General features: G+C 42.0%; 1 protein-coding gene across 1 annotated transcript; it reads left to right on the top strand.

The window, feature by feature from the left end:
- Nucleotides 1-1,982: 1,982 nt before the first annotated feature.
- STOML3 (stomatin like 3) lies at nucleotides 1,983-24,219 on the top strand (the record flags this gene model as incomplete). The annotated part of the gene is made up of 7 exons (XM_080690234.1): nucleotides 1,983-2,034; nucleotides 14,113-14,216; nucleotides 14,298-14,370; nucleotides 18,875-18,957; nucleotides 20,380-20,583; nucleotides 22,152-22,286; nucleotides 23,995-24,219. 7 exons carry the CDS (start codon nucleotides 1,983-1,985, stop codon nucleotides 24,217-24,219), a joined length of 876 nt encoding a protein of 291 aa, XP_080546360.1.
- Nucleotides 24,220-25,399: the final 1,180 nt, after the last annotated feature.

The raw sequence follows: 25,399 nt of genomic DNA, 5'->3' as shown, positions 1-25,399 counted from the left end.
ACCCATAATTTGAGTTTTTCTTTGTCTGTTCTGTTTCATTTTATTTTTTGGTACTGTGGATCAAACCCAGGGGCGATCTGCTTCTGAGCTACACACCCAGCCCTTTTTATGATTTTATTTTTGTGTTGTTGATTTGAAACGGTCTTGTTAAGTTGCTGAAGGCCTCCGGGATGATATTGCTATAAAGAAAATAGGTGGTTGGTAAAAGAAAATAAATTGGGAAACACAAGAAGCTTGGGGAAAGATCAAGGTTTGTTTTGTTTTCACACACAGAAAGACACAGTATTTGAGATAATGATATGAAGAAGGTGGCTATTAGGAAATTTAAAAAAAACTGATGTTTTCAGTATTGGGATAAGCCCAACATGGTTCCTGATTCAAGTGGTATGAAGAAAGAAGGAATCTCAGGTTAAGAACCCAGCTCTAGATTTGCAGCAGAGCTTTGCCACTGTGAGCTGTTCCATCAGATAATCAAGAGACCAAGCTATTCGGTCTCTGTTACCACTGATTGCTAATTCTGGAGGTATCATGCAAAGGTGGCCATAGATGATCAAAAAAACCAAGTGGCTATGGCTGTATCTCAATAAGAGTTTATTTGTTATTTTTTGGTTGGTGCTGGAAATTGAATACAGAGGCATTCTACCTAAGAGATACTTCCAAGCCCTTTTTGTTTTGAAACAGGCTTGCTAAATTGCTGAGAATCTCTTTAAGTAGCTGAGACTGGTTTTGAGCCTGCATCCTCTGATCTCAGCTTCCCAAGTACTGAGATTACGAGCATGTACCACCCTGCCTAACAGTTTACTTTTAAAAAAGGAAAAATAAACTGGGTATGGTGGTGCATGCCCATAATTCTAATAGTTGTAGTCAGAGGCAGGAAGATCCGAGGTTCATGTCTAGCAAGCAGTAATTTAACAAGACCCTATTTCAAAAAACAAAATAGTGGTTGTAGCTCAGAAGTAGAATATCCCTAGGTTCAATCCCTAGTACCACCAAAAAAAAAAAAAAAAAAAGCAGTAAGTGATCAGGTGTCGGGCCAAATCTGGTGGACAAGCTATTGCTTTTCAATCCCATCCCACATCTAGAGGAAGAAACAGACACAAGCCAAGTGTTTATGCATATAATAACACATGCAAAGGCACTGTGGCAAAAGGACACATAACTCTTGAAAGGGACTGACAGTGAGTGAGTAGTGTCATGTGAATGAGGCTGGAGAGAGACAGACCAGCAGCCTCTTCTAGGACCCTTCAGGCTTTACTCTCTACTGTGGGGCGTGGTGGCGCACGCTTGTAATCCCAGCACTCAGGAGGCTGAGACCGGAGGATCACAGTTTGCAGACAGCGTCAGCTACTTAGTGAGGCCCTTTGCAACTTAGTGAAACCCTGTTTCAAAAATAAAGAACAAAAAATAGGGCAGGGGGTGCAGCTCGAAGTCGAATGCCCCTGGGTTCTATCCCAGACCTGCAAAAACAAACAAGCAAACATACAAAAAACCCTGCAATATTGGATGATTTTCAGCAGAAAGATGCCATGATTAGATTTGAATTTTAAAAGACCTCCCTGCAGTGGGTTGAATGAAATGGATTAAATTCCCTTTTATAAAACACAAAGTGGATATATTTGACCTGTTTATCAAACACCGCATTACTGGGAACAAATATACGGGATGCATAGAAGTGTTTATAATATGAATGAGGTAGAACTTTACACAGTGGTATTTCACAGGAATCAGTACACCTAGAGGTTCACAGTCTTTGGGATTTCCCCCATGAACTCAGGAAAAAAATGTTTTTGTTTATGTCATGGGACCTCCTTCACCAGGGCAACTCCTCCCCAGGGTGTTCACTAAAGAGAAGGACCGTTCCTCTCTCGCACACTCTTGCTCCCCTTCCCCTCGCCCAAGCACATCGTCCTCGCTGCCTGCAGCCCAGGCGTGGTTCCACACCCATGAAAATCTGCTAAGTATAAAAGCTCCTTGAGAATGAGATGGACGCTGGGGTGCCTTCGCCTGAGAAGCAGGATAAAGAGAATCTAGTGGGTAAGGCCGGCTCCTCACGGAGCGAGCGTGTTACGTACATGTAAGCAACGCCGGGGCCGCAGCCTTGGAGCTACAGAGAAAGCCCTAGTTGTACTTGTAGAAAGTGGCTTCAGTCTCACTTAGAGCCCAGGATTTGGGATTCAGTTCTTACATTGATTGTTTTAAGCAAATGTCTATAATTTGCTCTTTTCCTTCATTTTGAGATAGATTTGATGCTTATTGTGATATTCCTCTTTTCACATTAAATAGCAATGATGTGTTGAAGAGGTTGATTTTCCTTATCTGTCTTCAAATGTATTTGATGATGCTGTTTAGGAAAGTGTTGATTTGAGCTTCACCATGGTTGATAAGTGGAAAGAAGTTGGGGAAAAATAAAAATTAGCTTCTAAGTAGTAAAAGTAGCAACTACTGTCTTCAATACTAATGACTGCTACGTATTAGAAAGCATTGTGCTTAACTAGGTATGGTGGTGCATATTTGTAATCCCAGTTCTGAGGGGCTGAGACAGGAGGATCACATATTTGAAGACAGCCTCAGCAATGTGGTGAGACTCTCAGCAGCCTAATAAGACCTGGTGTCAAAACAAAAAAATTAAAAGGGTGGGGGATATAGCTCTGAAGTAAAATGTGGCCAGGTTCTATTGCCAACAACACACACACATACACACATATACATGCAGGCATGCACGCACGCACACACGGGCAGAAAAGCATTTTGCTTATGTTATACTCTAAATCTAACAACAATTCTGAAGTAGATTCTGTTATGATCTGTTTTATACAAATGAGAAAATCCAGAACACACTTGATAGTATTAATTTCTCGACAAAAAAAATATGCATTTGGAGACATTTACCTGGATAGGCAACAAAGCTTTTCTGTTGAAGTAGGCACAGCATCGCTGCGAGACTGATGGCTGCAGACATCACACGAGGTTGGGGGCTGGAGGGCCCGTCAAGGATACCCTTCATCGGCTTCTTACACAAGTTCTAGGAGACATTTCCGTTTCCATAGTAATGGGTTAAGACAGCAGCAGGGTAGACAGCATGACTGGAGTGGTTCCGTCAAAAAGATACTCCTAAGTTTCCTGGCTTTTGATCTTAGAGTGCGAAACTTGTACTATCACAAAACAGACTGGCGTTTATATATTACAATTCTGATATTTTGTGCTTTTGATAGTTTATGAGGGACACAGTACTGGCCATCCTTTGATATTTGTGGATTAAGTTTAGCCTTAAGCAGTACAGAAATTTCTACTCACAAATGGTGAGGGAATTAAATGAAAAGTCCTGGTTTTTATCTCCAGCTATAGTCTCTCCCCAACAAACTCTCTCTCTCTCTCTCTCTCTCTCTCTCTCTCTCTCTCTCTCTCCCTCCCTCCCTCCCTCCTTTCCTCCCTCTCATTTTGTGGTGCTAGAGTTTGAACCCCAAAGACATTCTACCTCCGAGCTATACCCCAGCCTTATTTTATTTATATATATTATTTTCATTTGGAAACAGGATCTAAATTGCTGAGAGCCTTGCAAGTTGCAAGAATCTGCGGTTCTCCTGTCTCAAACTCCTCAGTACTGGGATTACATGTGTGCACCACCATGTCCAGCCTGATGTTCTGTTTTGCCAATTGTGTGTTTAGGTGAGAGAGAGAGAGAGAGAGAGAGAGAGAGAGAGAGAGAGAGAGAGAGAGAGAGAGAGAGAGAAAATGAGAATGAGAATGAATAAATTGCTGGCCTTCCTTACCAAATCCAAGGAAGGTGGTTGTTCCCATTCCACACCTTTTACTTTACTTTATTTTTCTCCTGGGAAGCAGTCTTTTCTATTCTCAAAATACAAAGTACATTCTTTCCTACTTTTTTTTTTTTTGCAGTACTGAGAATTGAACACAGAGGCATTCTATCTCTGAGCTACACCCCCAGCCTTTTATTTTATTTTATTCTTTATTTCAAAACAGGGTCTCACTAAATTGCAGAGGGCCTCACTAAGTAGCTGAGGCTGACCGCAAACCGGCAACCCTCCTGTCTCAGCCTTCCAAGTACTGGGATTACTAGCGTGCACCACCATGATTGGCTCCTATTATTTTTTTTACTTGACATGACTTCTTACTTTAAATTTACTTTGTAAGATTATAAATACATCAAATATTAAGAAAATTCAGAATTATAACCACATCAAAAAATCAAGAAAACTCAGAACCACTATACTTGGGCCACACAGTAATAACCACTTTTTATATTTTGGCTATTTTTCTTTCACAGTTCTTTCCATGCACATATTTCTACTAATTGGGGTCCTGCTGGCCATATTATTTTGCATCCCCCTACTTTTTTGTCTTAACATCATGCCGTAATTTTATCATGTCTTTATAAACTCAGAAATTATGCATAATATTGTCTTGTATGGCTATGTAATGGTTCACTGAATTATCCCTCCCTCGGTGTATTTTGGGGTGTTTTTGACTCATAAATGGTATAAATAATATGATCATGAGAATGTTTAGGCATACATATTAAGAACAACGTACTTGTATTTGTTGTTGTGCTGCTTGCTGTTATTTAGACAGAGAGGATTAGAAGCACGGGGAGTGTGGGGACCGGGGAGAATGATGCAAGGAAGACGTTTTATCTTTATTTTCTTCTCATAATGATGTGGGATTGTGGCTGCAGTAAGGTAGAAGGCCTGAAGGAGAAAGTGCGCGGGCATATGGTTCTCGGGTTAATTGACTCTCTTGGGAGAAAAGAGACTCTCATCTGATGGATCATTATTTCCAGAGGACTTTCAAACGCACCCATACCTTTGTTTTGTCACTGAGCGTCACTCTGAGACTTCAAAGTGGGCAGAGTGTATTTTTCATTTGTTTGGCATCGATTGTGGATCAGGAGACATTAGCAACAAAACACTTTTAAAGCACTAAACCTTTACAGGGAAGCTACAAATGGCAATACTTTTTGAAAAATGATGATAGAGGACATATTAGGAAGTCAAAAGAGGAGCCCACGAGGTTGGGGTGAGAGTTATGAGCACCTTCCTAGGGAAGCAGGCGCTGAGGCTCCGTGACACGGGGCGGGGGGGGGGGTGTGGAGGTGTTGATGCTGAAGGGATGAGGGGATGAGGACATGAAGGCTGGGCACAGGGGCAAAGGTGTGTGAAGACCTGGAGGGAGTTCTCTGCTACCGTTAACACACTATCTGAGTCACTAGACCCATAGTTGAGACCCTCCAAATCCCGCTACCTGAGAATCTGAGTTCTTGATGCGCTAAGAGCCTGCGTGTCAAGCCGGGTCTCTAAGTGGAGGTTTCCCAGCTGCAGCTGCATTTGGCTGAGGGGGGAGGGAATCATCATGAGGAAGCGGGAGGCGGGCAAGACAGTTGGGAAAGAGGGGTGACAGGAAGAGACGCACAAGGGGCTTAACTGTGGGGGCAGTGCTTACATTCCTAAGTAGATGGTGGGTATAGGGTGTTAAATGTGTACTTTTTAGACAATTTTTGAATGGTCTATTCATAATATGTCTTTAAAAAGAACAATGCTAAGAGGAATTCACAGGAGATAATATATTGTCGAATTTTTGAAACAGACAAACACAGATCATTCTTAAGTGGAATGTAAATTATGCCACGTGCAGTGGCAAACACCTGTAATCCCAGTATATGTGAGGCTGAGACAGGAGGAACGAAGGTTCCAGGCCAGCCTCAGCAACTTAGCAAAGCACTTGGCAACTTAGTGAGACCCTGACTCCAAATAAAAAAATAAATAGGGCTAGGGAGAGAGAGAGAGAGAGAGAGAGAGAGAGAGAGAGAGAGAGAGAGAAGAGACTCTTAGGATCACAGAATATTATAGTCATAGGCTTATGATGGATAATAAGATCATCATTCAGCTCTGACTAAGTGGTTCTTCACCAAAGAGCTTGTATGTCTATTTTCTTTGTTAAGGTTCCAAACGTCATCTGAAAGAGCTTGGAATGTCAGTGGCTAGATTACATTAGGTCCTCAGGGGCCTAATGCTTCATTGTATATTATTAAAAATTAGTTCTTGCACATGTGTAGATGCCATCATCTCATAGAGAAAGAATCAGGTCAGTGAATGCCAAGGGCCGAGGGCAGGGGAGAGTGGGGAACTGCTAACTGGATGAGATTTTGTCTGGAATTAGAAACTGGTGATGGTTGCCCAACATGGTGAATGTGAAAAGTCCCACTGAATTATACAATTTCAAATGGTAAGTTTTACTATACATGACTTATAGCCCAATAAAATGAATTATTTTAAAAAAGAATTCTGCTGGATGTGGTGGCAAAAGCCTGTAATCTGAGTACTTTGGAAGCTGAGACAGGAGGATCTTCGCAGAGGCCAGCCTCAGCCATTTAGTGAGATTGATTCTCAGCAGCCTATCGAGACCCTGTTTCAAAACAGAAAAATAAAAAGGCTTGGAAGTGTATCTGGAGGTAGAATGCCCCTGGGTTCAACCCCAGTATCCTCCCCAACCCACGCACAAAGAATCCTGTTTAGCAAATGGGAAAATAAAGAGAACAAAATAAAATGAAAATTCCCAAATGAAGAAACTGCACTGAACAGAGTTAAACAATGGAGGAGGAATTTATTCAAGGCTACTGAAATAAAGTAGAGAGGTCAGAACTGTGTTTGTCTCTTGAGTACTGCTGAGAGGATGACTGCAAGGGTTTTAAAGGTTGGGGTGGCCGGGTGTGGTGGCACAGGTTTGTAATCCCCGCTCTTGGGAGGCGGAGACAGGAGGATTGTGCTGGTTCGGAGCCAGCCTCGCTAGCTTATGAGACATTGTTTCCAAATAAAAATATAAAATAGGTCTGGGAGTGTAGCCCGGATGTATAAGGGCTTCCAGGAACCCCAGTACCACCAAAATAAAATAAAATAAAATAAAATAATAAAGGCTGGGGTGAGCTAGCAGGAAAGCCCTGGACGGAGATCATAAGCCATGTGGGTTTACTAATGCACTTCTCATGTCTTTATGGCAGGAGGTAGTTTTATGTGTTGGAAGTGCCCGCACAAGTTAAGTTCCTGCTCCCCACAGAAACTGGGAGATAGGGGCACTATTTTCTTTGATATTTATATGCCCAAAACCAAGTCCTTGAAAAAGAGTGTTTCAGATTGTAAAACTGAGAGGAGAATTTTTAAAGTCCTCAATTCAAGTCTCAAAGGGTCTTAGACAGAATTCACAATGACAAGTTTACAAAAGAAAATGCTCTCGGCAGAAGCTGGTCAGGGTCTGGGTTAGGAAGGAGCCTACCAGTGGTTGAATCAAGCCAAAGCTGTCTTGGTCAAAGCACATCTAGGAATCACAATGTGGATGGGATCTTGGCCCTTGAAGTTCTGCTTAGGAGAAGAACACTTCCTCAGCGTGCTTGCAGAGGGATCTGTACAGAGACGTTAGGGTTTTACAAAATAAGTGATTCTTGTTATTCTAAGATATATAGAGGTTCTTCAAAGTGTTTCTTAAACTGTTAAATATAACTTCCATGTTCTGAAAGGTAGCCATTTGTACAATTTGTGTCTGTGTATGTATGAGTATATATTTATAATGGTTTACAAATTCTAAATACATGAGTGTATGTGTAAACAAAAATACACATCTAGGAAGACCCTGGGCAGTTTCCAAGATGGCCTTAGGACCTCATCATATTAGGTGACTGGCTATTGTCAAGCTAAGGAGAAGGAACTGAGATATAAAAAGGTGAGATGACTCTTGAAAGGTCTCTTGGTTCGAGAAGGAGGTGTCTGGGTGGGCCAGAAAATGTCGCCAGCTGATCCAGGGCCTGTTCTGCTTATCTCGGCTCTCTATGTTTCCTCACCTGCTGCAGGCTGACCCTGCTTGGGGTTTCTACTCTTCTTTCTGAGAATGTAAAGTAAGCAGCGAATTTTCCATCCTCAGAACTAGTTCAATCTTATAGCTCTGGTTTTTACTTGAATTATTGAAGAATGACATATACCCAGTATACATCACAGGGCACAAATCTTAAGTGTTTGGCTTTGGATATACAAAGGGACAATGGCCAGACCCTGTGTAAAGATGGAATTCGGCCCCGCAGCCGCAGCAGCCTTCCCAGGAAACCGGCTCATGATCTGCAAATCATGGCCCAGAAGCAGCAGCCTGCCCCTTACATGTCAGACTGGCAGGGAGCCAGCTTGTTATCTCTAGTGGCAATCCAGGAAGCTAGACAACTTCAGTAGGGTCATCCCCAAATGACCAGGACTTGATTAATAACGAATGTTTTCCCTATTTTTTGTCTTTTAATTCCAACTTACCAACAACCAGAAAAAGCCAAATACACCTCCCTATCCAATTCCATATGTTATGCTCCACTTCTGGCGGCCGGCGGACAGCTTTCCCACACAGACAGCCTCCATCAGGGTAGAGCAGAGCCTTCCCTGCTTTCTGTCGTAAAGCTTCCCCTGCTTCCCCTGCCTCTGCCTCTCTGCAGGTGACAGTGGCTGCTGACCCCTGCTATGGTGAGGTCTGAGAACACAGCCTTTGCTTTTCTCCTTTGGTTGGTCTTCATTTATTTTCATAGGCTAATATGTGCAATATATAGTCATCACTCAAATAAACACACAAATACATTTAGTGTCCAAAAAGTTTCCCTTGTGTCCCTTTCCAGTTAATTCTCCAACCACCAATAGCCCCACTACACAGAGATAAATATTCCTGACTTTGATCATAGTAGTTTGTTGTTTCTGAATAAACTACGTGAAATAATCCAGAGACTACACATGGAATAAAAAATATGTATCCTTGTTTCTGGCTTGTTCTGCTCTAGATCTATGGGGTTCATTCACATTTTCCCTTTATACATACTTCTATCTCTTTCTAGGTGTGTAACAATCCTTTGTGTCACTATACCACAACTTTATCCTTTCTACTCTTGATAGATTGATGGGGTGACTCTTCATTTCCTGGCTTTTAAATAAAAAGTTGTAATGGACCTTCTTGAACATGTCTTTTGCTCTCCTCAGCACTTGTTTCTTTCAGGTATTACAAGTTGAATACTGGGTCATAAAGTAGGTGTATAATTAGCTTTTTTTTTTTTTTTTTTTTTTGCAGTACTGGGATGGAACCCAGGGGCGTTGTGCCTCTGAGCTTCACCCCTTGATCCATTTTTCAGTCTTTTTGTTTTTGAAACACAGTCTCACTGAGTTACGAAGGGCTTTTCTGAGCAGCTGAGGCTGTGCGCGAACCTCGACCCTCTAGTCTCTGCCTTCCGAATGCTGGGATTACAAGTGTGCACAACCACGCCTGGCCTTATAGTTAGCTTTTTTGAACAAACTTATATTGGTGCAATGTGATTGCACATTGTAATGAGATTCAAAATGTATATTTAACTTTAGGAGATACTTCCAGAGAGTTTTTTCAGGGAACATATGCACTCCCAGTAGCGTATCTGAGAGGTTCAATTACTCCATAACTTTGCTAAAACATGATATCATTTGTCTTTAACATTTGCTCTTCTCAAAACTGTGTATTAGTATCTCATTCTGGTTTTAACTTTTATTTCCCTAAAGTATAATGCACATCATGCTATCTTGACATTTTTCCACAATGACATAATATCTAGAAAACTTGTTCTGCTAAGAACTGACTATTTATGACAACACAGGTCTGTAGTCAAATACTTTATATAGTATTAGTCTAATATTGAAATGCCATTGATCAAGGCAGGGTTGGGGAATATACAACCAAGTCACCTAGAATGTTTTACTTAGCATCACTAGCTTCTATTTCTAATGCCATCAAGTAGGGCTACTGTTTTGCAATATTCTCCCCTTCATCAGGCAGCACTCAGCTTGCCTAGTGTGTTTACCCCGGGGCTTAAGAGTCACTGATCCTTGGCACACAGGGCTGTCTCTAAGCACGGAAGCAGGGCCCAGGAGCATCCCTGCACAAGTGAAGTATGGCTTTGCTTCACTGCCAAAGTTGGTGAAAGCAGACAGAAATTACTGTCAATCTGTGAAATTCATGGATGTAACCTAACATAAAGAGAGAGCAAGAGAAAGATAACGACAGCAGCCAGAAAGTTTTGGCTGCAAAAAGAAAGATTGGCTTGGTTATCTCTGAGGTCCTTCCAGAGGAAGTTCCAGTTCTTCCCCATGTCGGTGGCTCTGGGCCTCAGCTGCCCATGTCATGGCGCTCGCTTTCCCCTCGCAGACTGAAAGGAAGGTATTGATCAAATATTTTCCTGTTCTTTGTCACAGCCATGCACACAGGAGGGAGTCTCCACTTCTGTCAGCTGCTGTAGACTCCCCAAAAGTAAGTGCAGCAGAGTCCTGACTTCTCCCTCACCAGTACCCGAACTCTTGATGAAAAAATCCCACATCTCATTCTCCCTTGAGTCCTCAGCTCTAACGCCAGGCTTGGCACAGAACTTGTAAAATATTTGTTAAATGAATGAATGAAAAATTAGGGGCAATTTCTTGGGGATGTAAAATCCAGATTCTGAACAGGATGTGAACATATGATGCCAGCTTTGTGGCTCGCAGGAATGTACACTCATGGATTTGGGTGAAGCAGATGATTAGATGTGGTCAGGGCTCAGGGTTATCCTGCACCATCCCCTCAGGCTCAAGGAAAGGCTCTGGCAGGAGCCCTGTGTAGGTCGATGTGAAGGCACAATGGGGGAATTCTGAAGGTCTTTGCATAACCAGTGAAAACATTTCTTTTGTGTATACATACCAGCCTTGTAATTCATTCTGTGGATGGAAACCTAGGTGGTTCCATAATTTGGCTATTGTGCATTTTATTGCTATAAACATAGATATTCACATTTCACTATTATATCATGACTTCAATTATTTTGGAAAAATACCCAGAAGTGGTATAATGTACACACAATGGAATTTTACTCAGCCATAAAGAAGAACAAAATTATGTCATTTGTAGGAAAATGGTTAAAATTAGAGAATATTATGCTAAGTGATACTAGCCAGTCTCAGAAAGTGAAGGGTTATATGTTTTTTTTCTCATATGTGGAAGTTAGAAATTCGGAAGCAAAAAAGACTTCAGATAAATAAGGAGAGATTCCAGTGGAATCGTTGGACGGGACTACGGGTGGGATGTGTGGAGTGGAGGAGGAGACTTGATGAAGAAAACCATTCAAATGCACATATACCATAAGTGAAAATAACAGTACAGATCTCAACAACGTATAGGAGTAAGGAGAGGAAGCTGGGCGGGTGTCTGAGGGAACACACTGAGTGCCGTGTGCATGTATCACTCTGAACTCAGTGTGATGTATAATTACAATGCACTAATAAACATATGTTCAAAACCAAGCATTTCCTTTCCATCATCACTGTAATCTTCAAATCCAGTTCTCAGCAGCTTGCTTTGAACTGTAGGAGTAGACACAGGGAGGGGAAAGGCTACCTGGAAGCTTGGTTTTCTTAGGAGCTACAAAGGCAGCAAGCACCCTGTGGTCCCTGGGGCTGTGGAAGCTCAGGAGGCTGAGCTGAGGAGTCCCCAGGCAGTTCTGATGATGCTCATGTCACACTTTAATCAGCAACCAGTGATGTCTGGGGCATCCACCAATGCTCCCAGTGGTAGTGGCTTTGTTGAATCTACTGGGTAGGTGTAAATCTTTGATTAATCATCTTGTCACCTCTTTTTAGCATGCTCAGAATCTAACAGAGTCACCCCCACACACACACACTCACATGTACTGATGCACAGGCTTGGTGGAACACCGGAGCAGAGATTGTAGGGCAGGGTAGTTTGTGACAGAGGTTTCTGTACACAGCTTAGTGTTAAGGCTGAGGCTGCTTGGGAAAATGTCTAAGGCTTAGCTCAGAGCATGAAGTGTCCTGACTGGTGTCCAGGCTGCACCAGACTGTGTGTGCTGCGCCAGTCACGTCCCAGCCCCAGAACACCCCAAGGTGTCAAATGCTGCGGGGTCAGCAGGAAGAAAACACAGCCAAGGTGGCTGGACCCTGCACCCTCTCAGCACTTTCTTCAAGACTCCATTCAAGGGCAACTCACCAGCCAGGCACAGACAAGCACGGTTAACATGGCATTGTCTGCAAAGGGAAAATTGCCTGTGACCTTAAGGTCAATCGCTAGGTGAATGGCTCAGTAAACTGAGACACTGGTTAGAATAAAAGAATATGTCATGATTAAAGTAGGTAAATGTGTAATGACATGGAAAGACATACAAGATAGTTAAGATTTAAAAAATAGAAACAGGCAGTGTGTGGTGCCATTTATCAAAAGCAAAATGTAGAAATCAAATCAATGTTTTCTAAACATAAATGTGTGTATGTACATAGATAAAAATTTGTCCTCAAAGACATGCTAAATTGATGATAGCTATGGAACTTTTCTAGATAAAAATAGAACTGAGAAGGGGATAACAGGGGGCTTTAGTATTACCCTTTATATTTTTCAGTGTGAAGGTATAAGCTGTTATTAATACTAAGTAGCACTAATAAATATAATACAACAAAGACTCACTGAGAATGCACAAAGTATCTTTTTATCCTGTACAACCATAGTCTATAAGAGAACTCTAAGAAAGAAACTTGTACTCAAAAGTTTTTAACACAAAAATATGTATCTAAAACTTGGATACTTTTCACCTATCAGAATATAACAATTGAGATATTTGAAGTGATCTCATGAGGATGGGACATGTACTGTGGATGAAGCTTTGTGTTGGTACAAAATCCCAAGTTTTGCATTTAAAGACATTTTGCATTTGAAAGACATTTGCCACGAATCAAAAATTTAAATACTCACCCTTTTGACCTAACACATTCACTGCCAGGAATTTATCCTATATATCGCCAGTACTGCAAAAAAAAAAAAAAAAAAAAAAAAAAACCAGAAGCAGAGATGTTTACAAACACTCATCAAAGCATTGCTTGTAGGAGCAAAAGCCCACATCCCGATGAATCAAATGAATCAATAGTAATAAAATGGTTCAGTGTGTGTGTGTGTGTGTGTGTGTGTGTGTGTGTGTGTGTGTGTGTGGTGGGGTTCAAGGAGGTATCAGACTTAGGTGGATAATTAGTAGATGGATAGGGAAGAGGCAATACAATAAGTCTCTAACCTGGGAAGTCAGGCATGGGCGGTTAGGGCATTAACTAAGATAGTGGCAACATATAGTGTCTGTGGGATTTCCAAGGTAGAAGTATCAAATAAATATAATTAGCTCTGGTGTTCATAGGACTCAGTTGGGAGGGATGCAGAGATGACCATGGAATAGTTGTCAAGAAGAAGGGAATTGAGGAATGAAAATTAGAAAGTAGGTAATATATAGAGAAAATTCTAAAATGAGAGGATCATCCACACATGCATATTTTGCAAACGAGGATTTTAGATAAGAGGGGAGAAACCCTATGGGAGTGATGGAGGGTTTAGGAGAGGATGGCAGGTGGAGGGAGAATTAATGAAGTCAGCACTTCCATTGATGTTATGTACGTACGTGAAATTATGAATGCCAATCTCAGTGTCATGTGTGTGGAAAGGGAGGGAGTAGGGAGGGAGCCAGGGGATCACCGAGTGCCGGGGGCACGTACACCCCTATCACTCTGAGCTACATTATGAATGGATGGCTCGCGCGAGCCCATACAGTCGGTAACTAAGAGATTCACATAGAAATGTATATCTAAGGACTCTTGAAAATGTTTTTCCATGTACTGCCGTTGTCTCTCTCTGAGGATAATAGTACCTACTGACCTTAAGGGTTAGCTTGAATTTCACCCGGACAATTTATGAGACCCAAGAATCTGATGGCTCCTGGATAGGTGGTCCTTGGATCACATTCTGAGAAACAGTTGTATGTGTTTTGAGAATAATAAACCATGTCAACCCTAAATTACAACAGTAATTATTGAGGTTGGTTGCTATGAGACTTCTTTAGGAAGTGGCAGATTAATTTCAATTTCTAAAAACCTGAAAAAATACTGTGTGTGCGTGTGTGTTTTATTGCATTCCTGGGTGGATTTAGATTTTCTCTTATTCACATTGGGCTTGGCCAGCTATCTGGATGTTTCCCTCACCCACTCGGCTGCAGAGATTTCCTAAAAACCACATCAGTTGCAGGTCTGCCTCTTTCTCACTTCTCAGGCATCAGCAAAAGGCAGCTCGGTGCGTGTGGCTGGATTCTGCTCTTGCTCTCCTTCCTGCTGATGATCATCACCTTCCCCATCTCCATATGGATGTGCTTGAAGGTAATGCCCTGGGAGATAAATGGGGTTCTCCATATCAGCTAGTGTGCCATGAAGCCTAAACGCTCTCCCTTAATCTCTTAGATCATTAAGGAGTACGAGCGTGCTGTTGTATTCCGACTGGGACGCATCCAAGCTAATAAAGCCAAGGGACCAGGTATGACACTGTGGCTGCCTTGGCATAGATCTTGGACACACATGATTCCTGCTACCACACCAGTACTTAAACAGGCGGCATCCACTGAGAATCAAAGAAGAGCCCCAGGGAGCTGGAGCCTTGCCTTCTGTACAACAGAAGGATGTTGCCCCGTTATGGAGTTGGTGAGAATGGCCACCAGTTGAGGGTTTAGCAATCTGGACCCTTTTCCTAACTCTTCTCAGACATTCAGTGAATTTGAGCACTTTGGTGATTACACTGGCTGGATATCATTATTACCAGGGCCACTTAAAGCATGTCCAGTGAAGGAAAGAAGAGAGTAAATGGCCAGTGCAGACCTTTAAGTTACTCAGGATGAATATTTAAGGAGCTGGATTTTGATTTTCACTCTTTGAAAAGTGCTAATGGAAAAGTAAAAGGTCATTTTCTCTCGTGGTAAGCAAATTAACAGACCACTAGAGCTGGAAGCCAGTGTGTAGCTCATTTTGTCCAAGGCCCTGGTTTTGAAAACAAAGAATCTGGAGCCAGGCGTGGTGGTACATGCTTTTGACCAGTACTTGGGAGGATGAGACAAGAGGATTGCAGGTTTACAGCCAGCTTCAGCAACTTAGTGAGGCCCTCCACAACTTGGTGATGCTCTATTTTAAAATAAAATAATAAAATAGGGCTGCTCAGAGGTAGAATGCCCCTGAGTTCAATCCCCAGTGCAACAAAAATGATGACAACAATATCAACAAAGCATCTGAGGTCGACATAGGTTTGATGACCTATCTGACATTATCCTTAGAGTTGGAAGTAAAGGTGAGATTTGGGGTTTTTAATACCTCATGCAGTTTTATTTTCATATTTTCTCTAAACTTTTGAAAAAATATTCCAAATTGCTCATGTTAAGAAAAATATTATTTTCTTTTTGTCCAGGATTGACAGAAGGGGAATCAAGCATTAAAACTTCATAGAGATAAGATAATGATTAATACACATTATCTTAAGTTTATATTTAGTTAAACCATTTGAAATGGCTAATATTTTTTTTTATTTCACAAAGACGGTGATTTTAAATGGTTAGCTTTGATATTCTTGAAAGAAGTTTATCAAAAATCATCTTAGAGGTGGGCATGGTGGCACACTCCTCCAAGTAATTTCAGTACTTGGAAGGTTGAGACGGGAGGATTGTAGGTTTGAGGCCAGTCTCAGCAACTTAGTAAGACCCTGTTTCAAAGTAAAATATGAAAAGATCTGGGGGTGTAGCTTAGAGGTAGAATGTTCCTGGGTTCAATCCCTGCCGGGGTCCAGCCTTAGCAAGAGTCGAGGTTTGTGTGTTGGTGAGAGAAAGCCGAGGTTGATGAGAGAAGAACTGCCACATGAGATAAGATTCAAGCTTCTCCATTTTATTTAGGACTTGTTACAATTTTTATACTTTCTTTTTTGACAGAAAAGCAAGGGCATAGCCATGCAAACAGGATCTCCAAGGACGGAAAAAGTTTTATTTTTTATAGAGTTTAGGGCAAGGGTGCCAGACATTTAAATAATCATAGTATGCTTTGTCTCACTTCACAAGGCTGACTCAAACTTAATTTTATACCTTGGCCCAAACTAAGGTCAGTTTGAACTTAATGTTTGGCTCAAACTTTATCCTTGGGAAAAAATCTTTGCTGCCTGAGTCTCTCACAAGCCACTGCCCATCAGTTTTAGTTATAATGCCAATACATAAAATTCCAATTATACATATTAATCCAAATAATCCTAAAATAATTTTTTGAAAAAAGGAATGCTAGACATACTTCATGGGGGATCTATGCTGTTGTGGATCCCCTGATCGAGCTTTCTCAAGATCTGCATGAGATGCTGTAGCAAATCCCCAGTATATTTAAAAAAAAAAAGAAAAAAATAAAAAGAAAGACATCATAGAAGGTCCTTGAGAAACGATGGCTTTTACCTATGTTTCTTTGATAACATTTGTTTCCTGACTCCTCTTGTTGTATCTTTGAGAAAAATTGTTCTCTTTCCAACTGCAATGTAAGATCTCTGGGGGCAGAGATGTTGCCATTCACAGCGACACACTGCACTTTGCACTGGCCATGGAGCATGGTGGTAGGTGCTCAGAAATCTGTTCCTTGAAAAATATGAGAAACTCCAAAAGACAAAGCTTGTGAGTAGGACTTGGCCATTTCAAGTAGTATAATCTCACTTGGCTAATTCCATAAGGAATCTAAGAAAAAGAGGACAAGAATTACTTCATAGTTGTTCTTACGAGTTTGCTAAGACAGAAATATTAGAATCATCCAACAGAGAAATAACAGAACAAAGCTAGCTCCTTCCTGGTGGGATCCACATTATAAGTTAAAATAATATTGGATCTGAGAGAAGCAGAATAGCCATAACTTGGAGGACTCTGGAGAAAAAAAGTATATCTCTTGTAAATGAATTTTCCCAGAAGATTTCACTACTAAATGTCCCAGGATAGCAACCGTCGTCATACCTGTCTCTGGGGCTAATGAGTTACCTCAGAATGTCATAAGGACCAGAGGGAAACAAGCCAAATTGCTAGTGGAAAACCTCTCCACTTTTACAAAGTATTCTTTAATAATATGAGCTGCTTTTTTTTTTTTTTTTGGTGGCAGTGATAGTGGGGATTGAACCTAGAGACTCTGGCACCCTAGGCAAGGGTTGTTCCATTGAAATACATAAACCTAGGGACTCTGGCACCCTAGGCAAGGGTTGTTCCATTGAAATACATCCCCAGCCCTAAGCTGCCACTTCTTGAGCACGTACACGTACCTGGAATAGTGTTTAGCATTTTATTTCATCGTCAAGTTGAATCATGTTCTGCCTTCACTACCATCCCATGAACACAGTAGGCAACCACCCAAGCTCAGGGAAGCTGGAGGAGTGTTCTCTGGTTGCAAGACATTGAGAGGCAGGGCTGAGATGTCCACTAGTTCTCAACCATGATCTTAATCATAGCAGCCTGACACTCAAAGAAGGACATAAAGAGGGCAGTCATTCTTACACATCTCAGAAAGGTCTAGAGACTAAAGAACAGAAAGCATCTCTGCCGTGTTCTCTGCCCATGCTGCTGGCCCTTTGCATGGTGCCTAAACTCAAACCAAAACAGTAACATAGACTTTCCCTGGTAATGGAAATGGATGACTGTACCTATCTTGCTGAAACACCCTAATAGTTCTAATTCTTATTACTCTTGAGGAAAGAAAGAACACACTCCAGGGTAATGCTAAGAATTCAGGGTCCTCAGATGGGTTTTCTTACATCTATTCTTCCCTGACCTACCTGAATCCCAGTGCTTCATAACCCAGGGAGAAGTAAAAGTGTTTGCATTTGGGAAATGCCATTGTACTTGAGCAAGAACATAGCTATGGAGAAACGGTTAGTTCCTCAATGCACTGGTTTCAGGGAATCTGGAGACGCTGGAAAAAAAATTTTTTTTCAGAGCTAGGAATCAAACCCAGGGCCTCACAATGCTAGGTGAATACTCTACCACTGAGCTATACACCCTGAGACCCCTTCTTTTTTGAGCCAGAGTTTTGCTAAGTTGCCCAGGCTGACCTCAAACTTGTGATACTCCTGCCCCAGCCTCTCCAGTAGCTGGGATTACAGGTTTGCACCACCACACCCAGCCCTGGGAAGAGCTTCCTTTAATACTTTTGAAGATATGAGAATGTCGGTAGTCACTGATATTCAAGACCAAAACTCTACCACTTAAATATATTATGTAGATACCTTTATCATAAGGAAGTCTCCTTCCTTCCTTCCTTTTCCCTCCCTTTTTCTCTTCTCTTCTCTTCTCTTCTCTTCTCTTCTCTTCTCTTCTCTTCTCTTCTTCTCTTCCCATCTCTTCCCCTTTCCCCCTTCTCTTCTCTTCTTCTCTTCCCATCTCTTCTCCCTTTCTTTCTTTCTTTCTTTCTTTCTTTCTTCCTTTCTTTCTTTCTTCCTTCCTTCCTTCCTTTCTTTCTTTCTTTCTTTCTTTCTTTCTTTCTTTCTTTCTTCCTTTCTTTCTTTCTACTGAGCTACACCCCCAGCCCTATTTTATTGTTTATTTGGAAACAGGGTCTCACTACATTGCTGAGAATCATACTTAGTTGCTGAGGCTAGCTGTGAACTTGTGATCCTTCTGTCTCACAATACCAAGTACCGAGATTACAGGCATGTACCACCATACCTGGCTTAAGGAAGTCATTTTCTAAACTATCCTTTAAAGTTAACATCAAATTAAACATTTCAAAGTAAATTGTTTTAACAATAAAATCTAAAAATTAAATGCCAAGAATCTTACCCGAAGATTAGCTTCTTATGCAAAGACTTTAATTCCAAGGCAATTACTTTTCTTTAGTTACTAAAGGAAGAACCTATTTCGCCAAAGTTAACTGTGTTCTTATTGAAGATCATCTGAGAAATGTATACAGCCTCATGAAAATGATGTGCCTTATAGCTAGGAGACTGTTTGCTGTAATTATTTAAACTTTTAAATAAATTTTCATTTTCATAGGTTTGATCCTGGTCCTGCCCTGCATAGATGTGTTTGTCAAAGTTGATCTTCGCACAGTTACCTGCAACATTCCTCCACAAGAGGTAAAAGATTAAAGTTGTGATGCTGGAAACAAAACCTACATACTGAGATCTGGCAGAATGGTTTAAAACAGTGAAGGAGAGGATGAACAGAATCCCCTAAGGACCTGCTCGGTTGCCCTGTGTGGCCCCTGAGCTTTTTAATTTTAATCACCTGAGAAGGAATTCTGGGCAAGGGATCAAATAACGCAAAACTTGGAATGACCAAGCAGGAGAAAGGCTGAAAGAAGATTGTTGGCAGGGGCACCAAGGTGGAGAACAACACAGAAAACAGAAAACTTGAAATAGCAAAGAGCCAGATGAACCTGAGGGGGCAGTGGTTGGCTGTTATTCTTGTTCTTGTCACCTTCTCAGATTTTAAAGTAATACCTACATGATTCGCCATTGCTTTTTTTTCTTTTTTCATTTTGGACTTGAGGATTGAACCCGGGGGCATTCTCCCTCTGAGCTACATCTCCAGCCCTAACTTACTTTGAAAAGGGGGGGTCTAAGTTGCCGAGAGTCTTACTAAGTTGCTGAGGGTCAACTTTGCTTTAGACATTAGATGGTTTTGTGTTCCAAAGCAATAGAGCAGAGCAGGCCAAGGGACAGAAGAGGCTGTGCATGTCTCACCTGCTTTTCCATTTTAAATAATTCTTTTTCATTCGTGAAACACTATGAATGAAGGATCCAAATCAGTAACTGGGCACTAGGGAAGAACAGACTTACTAAAATCCAGGTAATTCTCATTACCAAAGCGATCCAGAAAGAAGAGAAAAATGCATGTAGAGCCTGGGATGGGGGAGGCTGGAGGTGAGGAGCTGACGATGTTTCCAGGCCCATCAGGACCCACAGATTGACTTCAAAAGTCAGCCCCTTGATAAGCACACTGAAGATGCTGAGTGTCCCCTCCCAGGGCTCTCCTGCATCTACAATGGACAGCTCTAGGCTCTCTTCCTATGCTCTGCCCTTCAATTGCTAAGCCTTTCTATAAACCTGTCAATTTTGTTTTACATGAATATAGAACATGGTCTCTGGTGCCACCTATGTTTTCTAAAAAGCACTGCTTCAAGTCTCATAAGAACTAGTAACCAAGTGGATTACAGATGTCAGGGAGCTGAGCGTTCTAATCTGTCTCGAAGTTGAGGATGGTAGAATGCCAGAAGGCTTCTTTTATTACATTTTAAGATGGAAGGACCTGTTCTCACCATGGAGTCAAGGGTGCTGCCTATGGGATATAAAACTTCTCTAAATTAAAACTGCAGGGGTCATATCAGTGCAGGTTCAATGATGTTATGTTCATGTCAGGACAGTGTTTGTGACTGTTGGCATGAGTTTTAGTAATGCTGTACTCCTGTGGATGAGGGCCCTTGGACGGGCTGTTCCCTTGTCAATGGCTGTGCAAGTAACACCCATGTGGCTTTGCCTGCTTTGCTTTCTCTGTAGATCCTCACCAGAGACTCCGTGACTACTCAGGTTGATGGAGTCGTCTATTACAGAATCCACAGTGCTGTGTCGGCAGTGGCTAATGTCAATGATGTCCACCAAGCCACGTTTTTGCTGGCTCAGACCACCCTGAGAAATGTCTTAGGGACACAGACTTTGTCCCAGATCTTATCAGGGCGAGAAGAGATTGCTCATAGCATCCAGGTAAAAATACCAGAAATGAACACACTGCATCTTTAATTCACCCATCTTAATTGTCAGAGACTATAAAATATCAAAGCACTCTCCCATATACCATACAAACACACACACACACACACACACACACACACACACACACACACAATTACTCTGGAGAGGTGAGCCTGCATGTGTAATTTCACTTATCTATCAGCACAAGGTATAGATTTAAATACCTAGATATGAGAAAGAAGCCATGGAAGCTGTGCCCTTTATCCTTTCTCTTTGGAATTTAAAATCATGAATTAACTTTGTACACTTTTGCCTTTTCCAAGGAGTCGAGATGCCAGATTTATTTTCAATTTAAATTACTCCTAAAGGAGCACAGCTATTGCTCAGGCTGCCCCTGAAATGCCCACATTTCAGTGAAGTGTGGAAATTAAGAGAGGATTTATTTGTGACAGTAAAAATAGTCATGTCTGGAAAGTTTTTACATTATACCATCAATATCAATCATAGCATTAGCCATAATCATAACCATTAAGGACATATCAGGTATGGCTTCATCTCTGGCATATTCCAGTTTGTAAATTACATTTCTGTATTTACTATGTCAATTGCGATTGGATTCTCAGCTTCTGTAAGTTAGGTATTCCCTAAGGTATCGCAAGACCCCAAGGTTTAATGAGGTGATATCAGTTCTCTAAGAGCCCCATGTGTTCGGCAACTCAGATCTTGCCCACTTAGACTCAAGTCATTAGCGTCCTGTGAGATCTTACTATCTTTTGGAATCCTGCAGAAATCACAGAGATCACTTGCCATCTGTTGGCAGAGATCTTTGTCTCTCTTCGTAGGAAGAGAGCCCCTTTTCCCTCATTATTTTTCTAGACATTCTGTCCCCATCTCTCCAGGATAACCAGCAGGATGGCTTCCGTGGTATTTTGCTTTTACAAAGGACAAAGGCATCTTTGGTGTAAACTGCTTTACAAAATATGCCTTAAAAATGTGCTTGAAAATATGTACTGCTAAAAAATATGTCTTGCTACTTGTTCAAAACTGGCCATAAGGTGGAGATTAAAGAGAGTAAGATAAATAACATCTTGAAAAGTACCCAATAATATTCACAGAGCCATTGCTAGGCATTGGCAGATAATTTAGATGTATTATCTCCAAACTTCATGATAACTCTGACAGAAAATCCTTCACAGGAAAGGAAGCTAAGAATTAGAGAGACTGAGACGCTGGCCCGGTGATTCACAGCTGCCAATGGCAGAGCTAGGGTAAAATTCTCTGTCTGAGAAGCCCGTGCATTGTGTCTGCTTGGTATCGGTGACAAGCTACCTGGGGCCTGTGCTCAGATCTAGGTGAACATCACATTCTTCCTGAGGAATGGTGCTGGGGACGGTTCCTTCTCATAGATCACCCAGTAAAACATCTATCTGGATTTTTTCATGAAACCTTCATGGGATTCACTTCAATTACAAACATCGGTCAATAAGTCTGGGGAGAATTTTCTTCCCCAAACATACCATAAACTTAGCATTGTGCCACCTGTCTTCTGATTAATTTCTTCTATTTTGATTTGCAAACAGACCTTGCTTGATGATGCCACCGAGCTGTGGGGGATCCGGGTGGCCCGAGTGGAAATCAAAGATGTCCGGATTCCTGTGCAGTTGCAGAGGTCCATGGCGGCTGAGGCTGAGGCCACCCGGGAGGCCAGAGCCAGGGTGAGGGCTGCTCTGTGTATGAACAGAGGAGAGATGCCTGGCGCCGGGGAAGACAAGGATAGTGCTTGGACAGATGAGCAGTGTATTTTGACTATTTCTTTTAAGAGAAGAGTGTTATTTTCCATAGATTTTCTTAAGAATTTCTCCTGAATTAAAAGGTGCTGAGCAACTTAATGTGCTTAGAGGAAGCTTGGCATCGGGTCAGGAGGATGATCTGCAACTTGCTAAACATGCAGCACTGTGGGGCCCATTGATGGCTGCACACCAGAGCCTCCTGGATAATCTAACAAATGAAAACACTGCAATCTCAAAGGAACAAAGCTGGGTGGGTCCAGGAACCAGCATTTTTATAAAACTAGTATTTGGAGAGGTAGCCCACTTGGTCCTGGTCTTTTGGAGGTAGCCCACTTGGTCCTGGTCTTTTGAACGTCTTGTTCTAGCATGGTGCATGTTCCTGGACTAAAGAGAATAATAAATACAATCCAGGTTACACTTAAGCCCACCCTGGCCCCCAGCACCCTGCAGTCTGTGGGATCTGTAGCCTTCTTGTTTGTGTGGCTGAATTTCCAGAAGTATCAGAACCCAACTGAGATCAGAAACTTTCGCACATCCTCTTTGGAGTCTTGTGAGCCGATGAAGGTTTTCCTCACCTTTGTTTCTTACTCATATCTGTTTTATCTGCGGAGTTCCAGCAGCAAGAGAGACTTGGTGAGGCTGGACGGACATGACTTCTACACACAGACAGAGAGTATCTATAGAGGATGGGAGTTAGCTAAGCCTGGCCGGGTTGTTCTTGGGCAGCCTGAGAACTAGGATAGTAGAGTTATTGAGAGAATCTCAGGGAGTGCTAGCAGACTGGCACTTCAACTACTTAGTCAAGAGTGGAGAGGCTGGGCGTGGTGGTGCACACTTGTAATCCCCGTGCTTGGGAGGCTGAGACAGGAGGATCGCGCAGGTTCGAAGCCAGCCTCACTTGCTTAAGAGACCCTGTTTCCAAATAAAAAAAAGTATAAAATAGGTCTGGGAGTGTAGCCCAGAGGTAGAAGGGTTTCCAGGAACCTCAGTACCACCACCAAAAAAAAAAAAAAAAAAAAAAAGGGAGAGAATTGGAACCATATTAGCCACGGAATGGAATAATGCCTAATACTAATAAGTTAAAAAAAAAAAAAAGCTACTTGGAGCCCTTGAATTTCAGACTTCTTGGAAAACAAACATAGTAGTAGTGAGGCCCCCAAAGGCTTCAGAAACATTCCCTAGGGTGGGCAGCCAAGTTTTCATTCATGTTACAGAGAGTACTTTGAAGCCAGGTGTGGTGGCACATGCCTGAAATCCCAGTACTTGGGAGGCCAAGGACAGGAGGATCGTAGGTTAGAGGCAAGCCTCAGAAACTTAGTGAGACCCTGTTTCAAAATTAAAAAGGGCTGGGGTGTAGCTCAAAGGTAGAATGCCCTTGGGTTTCATCCCCTGCCAGAGAGAGAGAGAGAGAGAGAGAGAGAGAGAGAGAGAGAGAGAGAGAGAGAGAGAGATTTGATTTTTGTTTGAAAATTAAATTAAATCCAGGTACTTATAATTTATAGAACTCTTCCAATCCTGTGCAACCTCCTTAAACTTCTTTAATCACAAGAGAATGTAAGACTTTTAACCTTGCCAAATAGTACAGAAAAAGAGGCCTAGTCACATGTGTCAATTTTTGTTTCCATCATTTCAGGTGCTGGCAGCGGAAGGAGAGATGAATGCTTCTAAATCCCTGAAGTCGGCCTCCATGGTGCTGTCAGAGTCCCCCATTGCCCTCCAGCTGCGCTACCTGCAGACCCTAACCACTGTTGCCACGGAGAAGAACTCCACGATCGTGTTTCCTTTGCCCATGAACATCCTGGAGGGCATTGGGGGCATCAGCTATGGCAACCACAAGAAAGCTGACAACAGAGCCTGAGGGCCTCACGCGTCAGCCAGTCCATTTCTCAGAGAGTCCTGTCTATCCCTTGGGGAAGTCAGAAGTTAGAGCTTGGAGCTAGAGAACCCAGTCCACAGTAACTCTGTAGCTGGCATAGAATTAGCAGGGAAAATCAATTAGAGGATAAAAACAAAACAAAACAGAGCAAAAATGCTAGGCCTGCAATCCCACTATTTGGGAGCCTGAGACGGGAGGATCATAGGTTTGAGGTTAGCCTCAGCAAATTGGTGAGACCCTGTTTCAAAATAAAAATAATAAAGAAGGCTGGAGTTATGCTCAAAGGAAGAACACTTCTGCGTTCAATCCCCAGCCCCCCCCCCCAAAAAAAAAACTAAAGCAAAAATGAGGACAGTATACTACTTTAAAGACATAATCAACTTTGAAATATTCTTATAATTATTAGTCATTCTGACTTATAGCAGAAACTTTCCTGCAGTAATGAAAGAAAAGATTGAATTATTGTGACTAAGATCATGTATGAATTAAAAAGGTCTCATATTTATGCTACATATTTATATTATAATTCAAAGTAGTCACTTGTTATATCGCCCATAGTTGCAGAAAAAAAAAAAAAACCTCAGTGCTAAAATTTATGATTGATTTTGTCGTTAACTATCAGCTGAACTGGATATGGTGTCACATGCCTGTAATCTCAGTATTTGGATTCTGAGACAGGATGATTGCAGGTTGGAGGCCAGGCTCAGCAATTTAGAGAGAGCCTTTCTCAAAGTAAAAAAATAAAAAATAAAAAAATAAAAAAGAAGGTCTGGGGGTGTAGCTCAGAGGTAGAATGTCCCTGGGTTCAACTTCTCATACTCCCTGCTCCCCTGAAAAAAAAATCAGCTGCAAATATGGCACCAGCCCCACAGGACGAAATGTACTCTGCTCATGGTCCCACTCTATTGCTGTACTGCAAGTCCAGTCAGAGTGTCGGCTGCTTCCCAGGCTCCTTTGTCAGAGGGCGGACAAGGCACAGCAAGGTGATAGGTCCCGTCAATCTAGTTTCTTTCAAGTGAGACAGCTTATGTAAGGCCTGCCTGGTGAGCATCGCTGGGGAGCCCCATACTGAAGATTCCATGCTTTCCCTCTGGTCTCCAGAGCAGCACGTAGCGAACACCATCCCAAGCCCCTCCACCGGGCAATGCCCATTACAAATAAA

Source organism: Muscardinus avellanarius, assembly GCF_963383645.1.
Source record: "Muscardinus avellanarius genome assembly, chromosome: 2".
NCBI lineage: Eukaryota > Metazoa > Chordata > Mammalia > Rodentia > Gliridae > Muscardinus > Muscardinus avellanarius.
This window is presented reverse-complemented; position numbering and strand designations above follow the sequence as displayed.